The following is a 15097-nucleotide window of genomic DNA, read 5'->3' on the forward strand; positions in this document are numbered from 1 at the left end:
ACAGCTACTGCACTGTAAACAGATGTGTCACTGTAGTGCTGTAGTGTAAACACTTCCTGAAGTGACGGAAGGGGTTTTTCCTATGCTGTACTAAATCCACCTCTCCAGGACAGTAGCTAGGTCAACGGAAGAATTCTTCCATTGATCTAGCTGCATCTATAGTTGGGGTTAGGTCGATATAACCATGTTGCACAGGGCGCAAAATTGTTCACAGCCCTGAGACTGTAACTAGATCTAATTTTTAGGTGTAGATCAGACCAAAATTGAAAGCAGCCTTTTTGCTCATCAAGATAGGACTTAAGTGAGCTCAGGCTCTATTTTTGGGTCTGCCACGGACTTCCTGTGTCATCCTGAGCAAGTCACTTACCCACTGTGGATGGGATTCACAAAGATATTTTGGCACCTAACTCCCAGGAGTTATATCCCGCCTCACGTTCCTCACTCTTTCCCATCCTGACCATGCATGCTTTGCCTAATTGATGTTTATAAAGCAATTTGAGATCCTTGAGTTTAGTCACACTCTCAGATATGTGAGCATCATTCCCATTAACTTTGACAGGATTATGCCAATATATATCAGGGAACAGAGGGAGAAATGCAAAGTACTAATTAGTATATTTGTATGAATATAGGACCTAATTATCTATCTCCCTGATGTACTATCCTATAATTTGTTAGTGCTCCAAAGAGTTAAATTATATTTGCAGTTATATCAGTATGACTCTGGAGTAACTCCTTCGAAGTCAATGTAACTGAAAACAGAATGTGCCTTTCTGTGCAGGTATTTAGAGCTCCCATGACACTCACTTGCATCCTGCAGCAGGAGATTCAGATCCCTCTCATTTTAGCTATTACACCAATAGAAATTGCAGGTTCTCTTAACTGGTGCAAAACGGTCTTGTTAATTTGTGGAGTTTCCACTATAATATACAGGAAAGAGTGAGATTAAAACATTTAGGGTCAAATCTTGATTACTCTACTTAGAAGAATTGAAAGGGGACCTACAGAGAATTTTTTAAAATTGATCTTTTTCTAAACTTCTTTATGATTAGGCTTTGCAAAATTCACTTTTTTTATAATTTTGATGGATAATATCTGTTATAAGCATTTTTCAATGTTTACCTATTTAAATTTTCACGGTCACACAAAACCAATTTAAATGTTCACAATTGTGGAAAATGATGGGGAGAATCAGACAATAATTTAATGATAGTAGATGCTGACATTGAAAAAGTTAAAGCTTTATAACTGTTAAAATACAAACCGTCAACATCACATGTCAAAATATACAAAGCAAATATCCTAAATCATACTCTAAGAAGTTCAAAAGCAGAATTTTTCTTACTTCGCCTATCTTTTCCATTTAAATTATTATCAAAAGGCACTATTTTTATCAGTTTGTGTGCGTATGGTAAAGTCAAGATTTACTGTTAAAACGTTACGATCTAATCCTTCCAAGCCTATTTGTAATGCATAAAGAGGCTCTGAAAGGTGTTTTGTTCTTAAAATTACACAGACACACTTGTTTTTTCCTTACAAATAGCAGGAATATCAATTTTGATCGCTCCTAGTTTTGCTGGAGGCCGTGTTGGATGTCTCAGAGGAGAAATATTGTTTGCGCTTATCACTGAAAGTTGTTAAACAATACATAAAGGGACAGATTCTGCTACTCCTACTTACATCTTTCTCCAAGCGTGCCATTAAGTCAATGCAACTATTCATGGAGTAAGATACTATTCAACATGAGTAAAAATTTACTTAAGGAATGTTAAGGAGTTAGACTAAAAAGTCTCCATCCCTCTTAATTGCTCAGCCATTCACGCACTTGATTCTTGTGATGCCCTCATTTCACTAGTTCTCCAGCAATCAGTCTTGCAGGCTAAACAAGATTTTCTACTGTAAAAACATGGCTTCAAAATAAACTTTCAGGCTTTCTTTATACATAGTAAAGAAGAAAAATTCTCCCTTCTTAGAAAAATTCTCCCACCTTTAATAATTTAACCCACATGGTTTAGTTCAGGAGTTAAATTGACTTTCAATGAGATTTTTAAATAATATTTATGCTATTAACTTTAATGAAAGTATTCACATGTATGAAGTTAAACGTGTATTCGTGTCTGAAGGATCAAGTCTATAGTAACTACATTTTAGTACCCTCTCTTGTCATTTTAATAAAATACATATTTTTAAAAAGGCATACTTTACCCATTCAAAGTCATTTTTACTCCCAAACGAACTCCAATAACAAGTCGTCAGTGGGACTGTTAACATGTATGAAGTTAAGACAGTGCATAAACATTTGCAAAATCAAGGCTATACTACCTTTCCCTCTATATCTCACTATTACATGCAGCATGAACATTGCCATTAAAACATAATACTGGCTAAATATATTGGGGGGGGTGGGAAATTAAACATCCATCCAATGAGGCTTTCTGCATATACCTTACCAAAAAACACCTCCCCACATATAAACCACCACTTCCCACATTTTGCAACCTGGTTTCAAAATGAGCTGTGCATTCAACCCAGTTTTACATACGTAATGTACATGTCTGGTGTGTTATTGCTGTGCTTTTAGAAGTATAACATTAGCTCTGCACACACTTACTGCATTGATGGGGAAGCATCAGTTGGGAAATGGTACCCCCTTTAGTTCTTCTCTTCAGTGGGAAAGGCAGGATTGGCTTCTTCTCTTCTCTAAGGGTGGTTAGACAGTAATCAACCCACTGAGGATTGGGTCACATGACGCAGCTCCTATTTCTTTCCTTCACTGTGGGACGGGGGCTACTCCGGCGTCTCACCAGAGGGGAAAGAGGTGTTGGGTTCATCCAAAGGGGGAGTCCAGGAATCTTGTGTTTACTGGCAATTTTGGGGAAATTGCCAACTGTTGCACTAACACCAGCAGAGCTGCACCATGCTACTTCTACAGTGGGAGATTTAAATAAACTCTGACATAGAGGAAGCCAGGAAGGAACACACATAGGAAAACTGGGTGTATCATGAATGGAGGGAGATGTTTGAGCACAGGTGTTAGAATGTCCATACTACCTTTGCCGACCACGACCCCCTACTAAAATTACCCACTGTTGCCACCACCTGGACAGCTGCACCAGTGGGAGCAATGGTGGGACTAACAGCTCACACCAGTGCCTTGTGTACACTCGTGGGTCTACCATTGCTATAACTGGTGGAGCTGACCTGGTGGTAGCAATGCTTAGAACTTTAGAGGGAAAAGATCCTTTCTAAACAAGGCTACAGAAGGGGAAGCATGTCTGGATGGGAGATGGCTATGTGACTCAACAGTGACGAGGACAGTGGGGTTGGGTGTCTTAGATAGCAGGCATGGGGGAAATAAACACAAATGGAGGTGACCTTCAGGGGCGGAGTGGAAGTCTCCATTGTGAGGCTTGCACAAGCAGAGCAACCCATGGAGATCACGAAGCCACTGTAGACCAATTATGATTCTGTTGTCTCAGTGGAGTAAAGAGTGACTAGCACCTTCCTACTAAATATCCCCTAGGTCAGTTCATAACTCCTCTTGTACGTGACTTATCAGAGTGGTATCAATAGCAATATTGTTGTAGTGAGATAGCTCTCATAAATGGGGATCATCAATGACAAACTGGTTGGAAACTCAAAAGGAGAATCTCTCTCCACGAGGCAACCAGGGGGAGGCTAGATTTGCTTTACCTGCAAATGTTTCCTAGTGCCATCACTTCTAGCTCCACTCTGGTTTGTGAGAGTACAGAGCAGCTGAGCGAACTGATTCACAAATATTGCATTACAAAACATGAGGCCATTGGCAGAATAAAGGATCATCAAATCACGATTATATGTTGTGTAGTTGTAGCCCTGTGGGTCCCAGGATAAGTAGTTGGTCCAATAAGAGACATTACCTCACCCACATTGTCTCTCTGATCGCTTTTAGCCAGTCAGCGCTGGTGAAGCCATGACAAGTAACCCGGCCTGAGCTGAAAGTTTTCTGCCGGCTGTTCTGCAGCCCGGAGCCAGACCCGCGCTGAGGCTGCTCTCTCGGTGCTCGTCCTGCCCGCATCCCCCAGGCTCGCAGCACAGGTTACTCAATGAACCAGGGGCCCTCCTCACCCACAGTCTGCTGGAAATGGGGCGCTTCGGAGCGGGGCCGTCACACCTGCTGCCCCTGCAGGACACAAGCCCTAGGGTTCCCCGCCCCTCGGAGCGGCGCTGGCGGGGGCTAACAGCGGGGGAAAGCCCCGGCCCGCGCATGGCGCACGCGAAACAGCCCCTGCAGGGAGCGGCGCCTCCCGGCCCCCCGGGAACGGGCTGGGAACAGGCGCCTCCAGCTGGCAGCACGTGGGGCGCCCTGCGGCTCACCCGGGGAAAGCGGGACCCACGCGGCCCTCGAGCCACGTCCTAGGCCCCTGTCCCTGCCCCCGCCCGGCCCTGCGGGCGGGAAAGAGCTCGGCGCGGGGCCTGTTGCGCCGCAGGGTGGGGTGCTGAGCTACTGCCCGCGCCTCTGCTTGGAGCCGGCCGCTGCCGAGCGCGCCCGGCCGGAGCCAGGCCAGGGGCGAGAGTGCAGGGCTGGCTGCAGGCTGCTCAGACGCTGCTCCCCGGCTCAGTCAGGCCCGCGGGCCTGTCCGGCCGAACCAAGGCCGCCCCCTCCCCGGCTCAGACACGGTGAGAGTGAGCCAGCCAAACGCGCCCTCTGGGCTGAGCCGGCTGCCCAAAGCGCTCCCCGGGCGCCAGGCCGCAGCCGCCCGCCAGCGAGGGGAGCGCTCACCCCAGCCCCGCATCCGCCCAGCTCCAGGGGCGGGGGCCCTGTGCCATGTTTACATGCAGTGTGTTAGCCAGTGCCCCCGCCCGGGGCCTTGGCAGCGTACAGCTCCTTCTCCTGCCAGCGTGAGCCCAAGCACCAGCGAGCTGCTCTGAAAATGGCCGGGCGTTCTTGGGCTGGCTTTCCTGCCCTTCCAGAGCAGCCCCCAGTAGAGAGCGCGGGCGGGTATTTAACCCAGTACCCCTTTAAAACTCGATACTAGCGCCTGTGGCTGACGTTCAGCATTAATCACCCCAGTTGAAATCTGAGGGCTTGGGGAGCTTTGCAGACAAGCTTAGTTGCAGAAGGATTTGCTGGGCGCTCCTGGCAAAAACCCATCAGCTTCGGCCATTAAGGGTACCGCTCTGGGACGACAGTAACCATGAGTAAAGGGAACCCACCCAATCGTACTCGAAGTTAGGGTGCATTTAGAAATGTGCAGCCGTTCACAGCTGGGGTCGTCCGTTGCCCGTATTTAAAAAAATAAAAAGTTTTGCTTTCTTTTTTAATCGTGTCTCGCGCCTGCTGAGAAATTTAACATCGCTTCACACACTGAAATTAGGGATTAATCAATTACAAAAGTGGCACCATTTACAACACCGTAATCTTCCTCTCTTTCCACACTAGCCAGCCCCGGATAAATAAATAACTGCAGACACCCCTTTTTCTAGACGAAGGGGAAATATGTCGCCACCGTCGGATTTAAAGTAATTATAAGCAGCACAGAGATAAATAAAGGGGCCCGGCGTATACCTGTGCCACACCTCCGCCACTTTGATTTTATTTGCGAGCAATCACTTCGGGGTAACGTACACTATATACAGATCTCTTTTCCCTCCAACAAGGCAGAGCGTGTGCAAGTCGCATCCTTTTGTGCAAGTCCCACAGTCCACGACAAGGGTCCATTTGCAAGGTATCAACTATCGGAGTCCAAGTCACTTTTCCCTTCTTCTTGCCTCTTTTCTGGGGACGTTTTGGAAGCTTTATTCCATTTCTGTGCGTTTTCTGACTCCTCCGAAGAGGATCTCTTTTGCCTTCTCCATTTTGCCCGGCGGTTCTTGAACCAAACCTGTCATTGCAATAAATCAAATCATTATAGTAACAACAACAACAACATTTTGTTCACACAGGCACCCTTTTCAGACCGTACGCGTGATACCAGTTCGGCGTAGAATACACATCTTTGACTCGATTTGCTTTGGTGTGGTTTAGATGGAAAAGCAGAGTAATTACAATCGTTTAGGTATATTTCAAGTCTAAGGTTTACCGCGTTTAAAGAGGGGTGATTGCTTACCGAAATTTGGTAATTATCTGAGTGATCGGCTTATTTAGCCGATTGCAGACGGGTATGTTGAAGAGCTAAACTTTTCGCCCCTCTTGAAAACCTGTTGCATGCTCCTCCATCAGTTTGCCTTGGACAACGTGCGGCGATGTCTGCAGCTAGACTAGGAATTGAGACTCAGTTAACTTTTAAATATAAAGGGGAAAATACCTCCACTTTTTCCTCTCTTAAATGCACCCTCCTGGCCAGCTGTTCCCTGGTGCCCACATCTGGGTATTTAGTTTCCTGGAAGAGGTTTTCCAAAGCTTCCAGCTGCTCGTCAGTGAAGATAGTTCGGTGTCGTCTTTTCCTCCTGCAGTGCAGCTGGTTCAGTAACTGCAGCTCAGTCCGGGACAAGGTGCCCACGTTCATATATGGCAACATCTGGTGGGGCACAGGCGACATCAGGACTGACCCAGTACCCTCGTAGCCTAGAGAGAAGACGACCACACTATTTGCATTGGACGGAGAGATCAAGACCAGGTCACTCCGTTAAAAACCTGTACCCCCTTCTCTCGGACACCGACCAACCGACACAACCCGAGATCCTCCTCTGAGTCCGAAACAAAGAACCCCCGTGCCAAAGAATCTGAAATTAGAATGGGGCTGAGTGAGACGCGTCCTATAGACATAAGACAGGGCAAGGAATTGCCAGGGTGACAGTACTTCGCTGGGATTCCTAGTCACTTCGGAGAGGCAGGGATCCAAACGCTGTTTACAGCTGGCTCATCAAGCACACAAATCGCCAGGTACCCTCCTCGCGAACAATCTCAAACCGCCCCCCACCCCGTAGAGCGCCCCGGGCTCTCCCAGCTGGGTGAGAACGAACGGGGCACCTGGGCTCGCTTACCTGTTGCAGGGACGCACGAACACTGCTGCGCGCCCAGAGGCTGCACGGCCCCACAGCACGAAGGACCCACGGGGGACGCCTGCACATGCAGCTGCCCGTAGTAGTAGTTGTTGTAGGCAATCCTAGATCCACTGACCGCGGGCAGATTGGAAGCGGGGGCCACCGCCCGGGAGTAAAATCCGCTGTAATCGGTGCCGTAGAGGGATTCCCCATGCAAGTTGGAGAACACCACGGGCGCGGCGCTCTGGTGCAGCAGGACCGACTCCTTGCAGCGGGGTCTGGCGGCCAGGATGTTGTCGATGCTGAACATACCAGCAGGCATTACCCGAACGCTGCAGGGGCGGGCAGGGAGGGACGAAACCGAAACTTTTCCGAGACTTTCAAGGGGATCAGAGCGAAATAAATTGATCTTTTCCAGCAGGCAACGTGTGTCTGAGAGAGAGAGTGTGTGTGTGCGCGCGCGCGCTCGCAGGAGCCTGTCCTGTAACTTTCCTCCCTCCACTCTCGCCTGTTTACTGATCTCAACCCAGAGGGCTGCATGGAGTATAATCCATCTGAACTTCTTCCCTTTTTTATACCCAGGCGACGTCATCCTGGCTTTAGTTCCTGGTAATAGGCAGATGACAAACAAAACCAGATTTGACTTTATTTTGGGGATGGGGGAGGGAAGAGGTGGAGCTGGGAAAGGGGTACACAAAGGAGTGAAAGGAGCCTGATCTGTGTATTGAGAATTAATGAAATTAACTTAATCCTTTCCATTAGTGGGACTTTTTTTTCTTTTTGTGAAAAGGCCCGAGATTTAGGCTTGATCTCTCCGCTGCACCGGCTAATTGCCCAGGTTAATCTGATTAATGCCATTGTGGAGAAGTGGTTAGCAGCTCCTAGACCCGTCTATTATGCACCTACTCTCCTCGTGTTGGTTCACATTATTAGGTGTGATTTCCTCTGTCTGCGACTCAGAGTCATTATTTATGCTTGGAATTGGTTAGGTAACACTTAAAAAAAATCTTTAAAACGAATTAAACTGCGACACAGTTGCGCCATATTTTGTGCATGGGTGTTTCTGGGATAGGGTTTGGGTCTTGGCTCCTTTGACTCAGGGGTAGAAGGGATGCGTAGTGTGCCTTGTTTTCTAAAAGCACAACGCCTTACCCAGAATAAATTAACTTTAAAAAACATTACCACGATTATTTCTTTGGACAATTGTTCTAAGCATTTTTTTTTAAATTCAAGCAAGGCAGCTATTAGTGGCTTTAATATTGCAGAAATAATAATCTGGCATCTAAAACACATTGAGTGGTAGGGATTCAGATTCGCTTTCCACTCATTAAGATGCGCTTTTCCTTTTCAAGAAAGAATCATTTATGTTCTATCCTAGAAAACACAGGCTATGGAGCAGCGATTGTACAGTACTTAATTGTGCCTGCCCATTACATGTAAAGGGCGCGGTTTAATTCCCTTAAACTGTTTGATAAAGACGTTTGTCTCTCGTGGTAGCTGGCTCTTGTGATTTGCAGAGTAGCTGGTCTGTCACGACTGTCACTGGGAATCCACAGGAGGTAAACTGATTTGCCCCATCAATCCTCTATCAAAAGGAGGTAGGAAACTGTACGCATGAAATGAAAACAAGCCATTAGGATCTGTTTACGAGGAACAAATTATTTTTACTCAACAAAGATTTTACTCATTAATGTTGGGGAAGCGTTCTTGTGGCCCGGCCCTTCAGTATTCAACAATTTCAAATTGGATATGAAAGTGATCTAGACCAGGAGGCAGTTAATATCAGCAAAGGGCTTGCATGTTTGGGATTTGTTTTTTTTTTTTAAGATCTAGTACTCACTTTTTATTAATAAATCACAATATGATTAGTTAGAATGTTTCTTTCATTCAGCTTCTGTTTACTTTGCAGATCAATTAATTTTCTTCTGGTATTTAAAGAAAAAAAAACAAACCACGCACAATTGCCACCAAAATATTTGACCGGAGTCCTGGATGTGAATTCTTACACACGGCGTTTAGATGTGAAGTTCATGCAGATTTCCAAATGTAATGTAAAGTCAAACTGTTGCACAGAGGTAAAACCCGTAATTCCCTCGGACTAGATTGGCGCTTCCAGTCATGTTACAAATAGACAGCATGCTGCAGAATTTCGCGAGCTCAATGCTTTGTTCACGTATTCGCCCTTGGTGCCTCTACTGAACTGCTGAGCACCCCTTAAATCGCAATCTGAAACTCCAGGTTACATGCAGTGCGCTCTGTTGAAATGCAGAGTATCATTCCGTCTCTGTCATAGATCTTCTAGGAGTCGAAGGACAGAGAAATGGAGCAATAGTGGGATTGCTCTGAAACTGACAAAACAGAAGACCGAGGGGTCTCGTCTTGAATACAACGAGAGAGAGCGCGACCTACCCTATCCACCCGTTTACATTAACAAAATACCACATTGCAGTGTCCAGTATCTTGGGTTTCCTTAAACAGGAGCGTCCTGCATGTTTTTTATGACCTCTCGGCTGATGTTTTGTGTAATAAAGGGGGTCACCACTTGGTCCCAGGTAGGTTTTTATACCAAACAAGCAAGTGACTGAGGCTGATGAACTTCACCTTGGTGTTCTGCGTAGTATAAAGTCAAAACTTGTACATTAGAAGGGCTCGGGTACATTCCTAAGACAGAATCAGAAGAGTTTTGCAAGCCCTTTTCTGATCTGGCCAGCCAAAACACAAGCAGAGCCACAGAACTATGTTGCCCGAGCTACCTAACTAGCCTTAGCCGCTGTCAGATTAATTAAGATAATTAGCTATAAAGTATTCAATTCCCCCCCCCCCCCGAAGTTTAAAGTAATTCCTGCTCATGCTGTTAGGGTGGTATGAAAAAGCCTGCAGTCGTTCATTTTTAGGGCAGAATTAAGTTATGGTGGATACATTTTGATCTGCTTGAATCAATTATTCATAGGTTTATTTCCTCAAGGTAAGATTTTGCATCGTAGGACAAGTGTGTTACGTTAAAGGCACAAAGTAGGCGTAATAAGATTGTAGAACCATATTTTTCTCGTTATGATCGCCATGCTTTTAAAGTACGGTTAAGATTTGTAATACTCTGCGGAATCACAATCTAATAGCACTCATTCTGTTCCTTTCCATAGCCATAGTACAACATTTTAACAGAGAGCTTCTTTAGAGTTTCCAGTGGTTTTTTTGTTTTTAAATTTCTGGTTAATTTTTTTCCAAATAACGTTAAATCTTTGTATAGAAGTTGTAGATGCATTTTAGTGAACTTTAAGCAGAATCTTGAGTTATTTATGTATCACACACACACACAGACTTACTAAAACCTGATTTAGGAGTTTCTCATTTCGCATCCACTTTGCACTAACCTACAAACGTAACAATGCGTTAAACAAACAATCTGTTGTCCCATATTGTCAGGGTGAAATTGGAATAACAAATGAAACGCAAGCAAATTGTGTGGCATAGTGTTGCTAAGCGATTGTTTGTTACTGTATCATAGTCACAGCATGGGTTGAAAGATACATCTAAAGAGGAGTACAGTAACGGGCAGACAAAGCTGTTAGATATGAAATAATGTAAACACGACATTGATTTTCAATATTATTACCCACACACGATTTCATACAAAGCAATCACCATGCATAAGTCTACGAAAATGTGCTTGTTGAGAAGCCAGTCATTTTTATAATAGTTCTCACTTTAAAGATATTTAATAACAGATCAGTGGATTCAAAATACATCGATTTTTGCGAGCTCAGTATATCAACCTGCTTTTTTGATTACAGCAATACCAGCAATGTATTAGAAGCTCTGACTCTAATAAATTGCTTCTGTGATTTAAATAGAAATACCGAAAGTTTTTCTACCAGGAGCAGTAAATCGAGATTCCCCACCACCATCTACACACACACCTTCTCTCCCCACTGAGTTAATTCAAAATGGTCTGCGAAACTCTTCTCATTTACATTTTATAAGGATGCCAAGCTCTGTGCACAATAGGATTATTTCTCAATCGTAAACATGTAATTGTGGACCAGAGAAGGATTTTATACGATGTATTCTTTTAGAAATATGCTCATCCTTAAATTCTAGGATTGTAAGGGCCGCATAGGGGTCACCTGTCACCTAATTAAAAAAAGAATAATATGTATTATGACCAAATCCCTGTGCCTGTTTGATTCTAGCATTGGAGCATGGAATAAAAATATTCTATTTAAGAAATAACCCATTTTACTGTATTTCAGCGTTAGTAGCATGCAATACGTATTTTATTCTTTAGGCTACTGCAAACACAATCCTTAATTACGCGTCATTAGGACGTCGTTGTGAAGAGCAATACATCTGCTCTCCAACTTTTGGCGAACAGTTCTTAGGAGGGTTAGGAAAAGGAAAGACCCTAATAAGCTTCTGGGGACAAGTTGTGGTCGCAGACACATTGGTGTAAATCCGGAGTGACTCCACTGATTTCAATAGTCACTCCGGATTTACACTGGTATAGCTGAGCAGAGGTTTGACGCAGGAGATGTGTATCAGAGAGACTGGAATACACAACCTCGTGAGGATGCAGTGTAAAATGATGCCAGCTCAATTAGAGAAAAAAATATCCCTCTGAGTTGATTTTATTCATTCAACCTGGTTTGTTTTAAACTCTGAACATAGTAAAAGAAGATAGCCAGCGTTCCAAACATTTAATAAAATGTAAAACTTCTTAGCTAACGTTGGTGAGATAACACACACACAAATATATACCATTATTGCAACGATTTGAACGAGTTGGGGGGAGGGAGGGCGGAGTGAATGGATAGATCTCCTGCAGGGTGGAGAGGTGGAGGAGCAGATGGGAGAGAAAGCAATACTCATGATTTATAATGAGCTAACACTTTTAAAATAAACTAAAGCACCTTGTCGTTCAGTTTACAAAATAACTGAGTTTGCAAATGTTACCATGACCCTTAGTCAAACATCAGCTTTCCCAAAGTTTGTTTCAAAACGATTGCATCATTACTTAACACACACACACACACACACAAACACACACACATAAGGCACAATTAGGGATAATTTGTTCCCAGAATAAACTTATCTTGGACTGATTAGGAAAGTCAGTCATTTGAAAACTAGGCAAAACTGCTAAGGCTGTTCCTAAAACTTCCCTCTAACGATATCAGCTTCTAAAGTTTTCATTCATAGAAACCTTATTAATGAAGATATTTTATTTAAATGTCAAGGGGATTTGAAATTTAGAGTAAATTATGAAGCTTGCATGTCTTGCCAAGTCATGGGTCAAATGCGTTTGTGAAAAACTGCTAAAAGAGCATATGGTTTTGAATTTTTCTACAATGACTAGTGTTTAAATAAATTGCTTGTACTGCTTAACTTCATGTATAATTTTGACAGAAATTGGCCTATAGCCTTTTGATATGTAAACATTTCAGGCTTTTATGCGGTATAAAAAGACACTTGCTTTTTGGGATCAGCTAAAGCAGTCACCCTGTAATTCAGAAAACTGGCACCTAACATTACATTCTTGCTACATTTCAACTTTCAAGTGGCAGCATAAAGAAAAAAGAGAGGATGTTTCAAAAGCAATGTCCATTTGGAATTAAAAACTGTAAATGAGGTGAGAATGTGCCACTTACTATCTGATTGAAATGGATAAACCATAGCATTAAAGTGCATTCCATGTCTTTTTTTTTTTTTTTTTTTAAACAGACAAATCAGTGAAGGGACACTTAAGTATAGCACAGGACTGACTTGCATGTCAAATTTCTGTCTTACAACAAAATCAATCAGTGTAAAGCACAAATAGGTGTTTGAAAAATCTCGGTATCACTTCAGAATATATTTCCATAAAATGTTGCAATGATACAGGCCATCCTGATGCAAATTAAATGGGCTTTTATGTATGGAATGTTGCATACAACTCCGCATATAAATGTGATATGCAGGCCTTTAAATTATTTTTATTCCAAAAACAACTTAACTGAAACTGCACTAGGTTGCATTTTCACTGTGCACTAGGCCATACCCTAAACTACTTCTGCAGTTTTTACTCAGGCAAATCTCCCACTGAGTTCAGCAAGAGTTTTTAAAACCCTGAGTAAATGCTTCAGGATCTGGTGACTCAGGTTTAAGTCTCCTTAAACTAAAATGATTGTGTGTGTGTATAAATCCACCAAGCTACTGAATAAATCCATTTATTACCAATATATCTGTCTCACATAAATAAACCTCCTAATGTTGATTGGATGGATAAGTCTAACCCAGTGCTAGACAGAACAGGACCTGGATAGTTGCCGGTGCCAGACAGCTCAATATGTTTATTTCCTGTGTGCTTTAGCTGGGGCTAAGCTGAACTTGGAAAAGGGTTTAAATGAACTATGTAATTTCAATCTGTTACTGTAGTAAAATTCATATTTATTGTATATGTCAGGTTGTCATATACAGACCTCTCAAGATACACTGCCCCTTTTGTTAGCTTGTGGAGGTCATTTTTTTGCAGAATTACAACAAGTCAACGTAGACCTATACCTTGTATACAATTCAGATGCTATAGCGATTTAAAAGCTCTTAATATGGATACAGTTTAAGTGATGAAATCTAATTAAGGAAATAGAATCCCTCAAAGGTGTCTATAAATGGGAACAGAGGCAAGAGAAGGTGTTTTATGCAGGTTTCATATGCATTCCAACACAATGCATTGTAGTTAGTAAATGGAGAAGAATAACTTTTGTGTTTTGTATATTAAGAAAACATTTTTTCCTCCTAGTTTCATATTACATGTAAACCCTGCAGATAATTTCAAATGGGAATCTTTCCTAATTATATATCTATTTCAAGGAGACTGGTGGGAAAACAGTTAGAGTCCAATCCTGTACTCAGGAAGTCAATGGGAGCAGGCCCTTAATTTGTAATTTCTCTTTCACCAAATATTAATATTGTAGTTTAAGAGAACACTTTTTACAGCGGTATTTATTAAGAGAGATTGTGGACAAATGATTGAGGGTATGTCTACACTGAACACTAAGCCCAGGCTCTGAATCAGGTTTGAGCCCAAGCCTCCCTTCCGTCCACATACAAATCAGTCTGACTTGAGTCAGCAAGCACTCAGGACTTGAGTCCTATGACACTGCTGTGGAGGTGAGTCAGAGCCTGAGTCCCACTGTGACTCGGGTCCAAGTTCTGTCATTGTGCAGTGGGATGCAGGTTAAGCAGCACACAAGTCAGAAGATCTGTGCAGTGCAGTATGGATATGGTAGCATGGCTGAGACACCCGGATCAAGCAGTTGTAAACCCAGGTTTACAATGCAGTGTGGACATTCAAACATGGGCTTGGAAACAGCAAATCCACAAGCCCACATTCAAAAGACCCAAGCTTAGTGTGCAGTGTAGACATACTCTCAGAAGTATAGTGAGATGATCTGGATTCTGTTCCCTTTTCTACCATTGACTCTATGTGATGTTGGGCAGGTCACTAGGCATATATCTACTCTGCAATTGAATGCCCGCAGTTAGCCTATGGCAGCTAAGTCAGGCTCATGGGGCTTAGCTTTCAGGACTGTAAAACTGCAGTGTGGACATTCAAGCGTAGGATGGAGCCTGAGTCCAAATGTCTACCCTGCAATTTTATAGGCACGCAGCCCAAGTTCTGCAAGCCCAAGTCAGCTGACACAGGCCAGCTGTGTGTATTTAATTGCAGCGGAGACATACCCTAAGCCTTCCATCTATATTATGAAAATCTACCATGCTAAGGGAATTGGTTATAACACAGTAGTGCCTGGTAAGATTGAAACATAAGTCTGTCTTTTAGCCAGGCCTGACCCATGCTTTAAGAATGTTCCCAGATTGCACTACAGCCCAAGACCTGAACCGGATTGTAACCGGATTCCACAACATAGTTGATTGTCATAGCTTGATAAAGCTTTAATCCTCCCTGTACTTTGATTTTACCCTCCATAAAAGGGGGGTAATACAAATCCCTTATGCCACGTATGTGTTGTGAGTCTGAAACCTTGTCTATGCTTAAAAGGATTTGCCAGTATAGCTATATCAGAAGAGCTCGTGAAGATGCAGCTTATACTGGCAAGAGAGTTCTTTTGCTGGTACAGCTTATACTAGCTCCCCC

At 43.3% G+C, this 15097-nt stretch overlaps 1 protein-coding gene across 1 annotated transcript; it reads right to left on the bottom strand.

Annotated features, from left to right (window-relative positions):
• Nucleotides 1-5524: 5524 nt before the first annotated feature.
• GSC (goosecoid homeobox) lies at nucleotides 5525-7478 on the bottom strand. Its single transcript, XM_048854725.2, has 3 exons — nucleotides 6967-7478; nucleotides 6288-6547; nucleotides 5525-5864 (listed from the first exon to the last, which is right to left on the bottom strand). The coding sequence occupies exons 1-3, from the start codon at nucleotides 7286-7288 to the stop codon at nucleotides 5712-5714; spliced, it is 735 nt and encodes a 244-aa protein (XP_048710682.1). The 5' UTR covers nucleotides 7289-7478; the 3' UTR covers nucleotides 5525-5711.
• Nucleotides 7479-15097: the final 7619 nt, after the last annotated feature.

The sequence above is a fragment of the Caretta caretta genome, chromosome 6 (assembly GCF_965140235.1).
Source record: "Caretta caretta isolate rCarCar2 chromosome 6, rCarCar1.hap1, whole genome shotgun sequence".
Lineage (NCBI taxonomy): Eukaryota > Metazoa > Chordata > Testudines > Cheloniidae > Caretta > Caretta caretta.

Excerpts from the sequence above, each read along its gene's own strand:
- GSC (XM_048854725.2), bottom strand. The coding sequence starts at position 7,288 with ATGCCTGCTGGTATGTTCAGCATCGACAACATCCTGGCCGCCAGACCC. Across the intron at positions 6,548-6,966 it reads TTCGTGCGTCCCTGCAACAG|GCTACGAGGGTACTGGGTCA; the intron begins GTAAGCGAGCCC and ends TCTTCTCTCTAG. Across the intron at positions 5,865-6,287 it reads TAAGAGAGGAAAAAGTGGAG|GTTTGGTTCAAGAACCGCCG; the intron begins GTATTTTCCCCT and ends TTGCAATGACAG.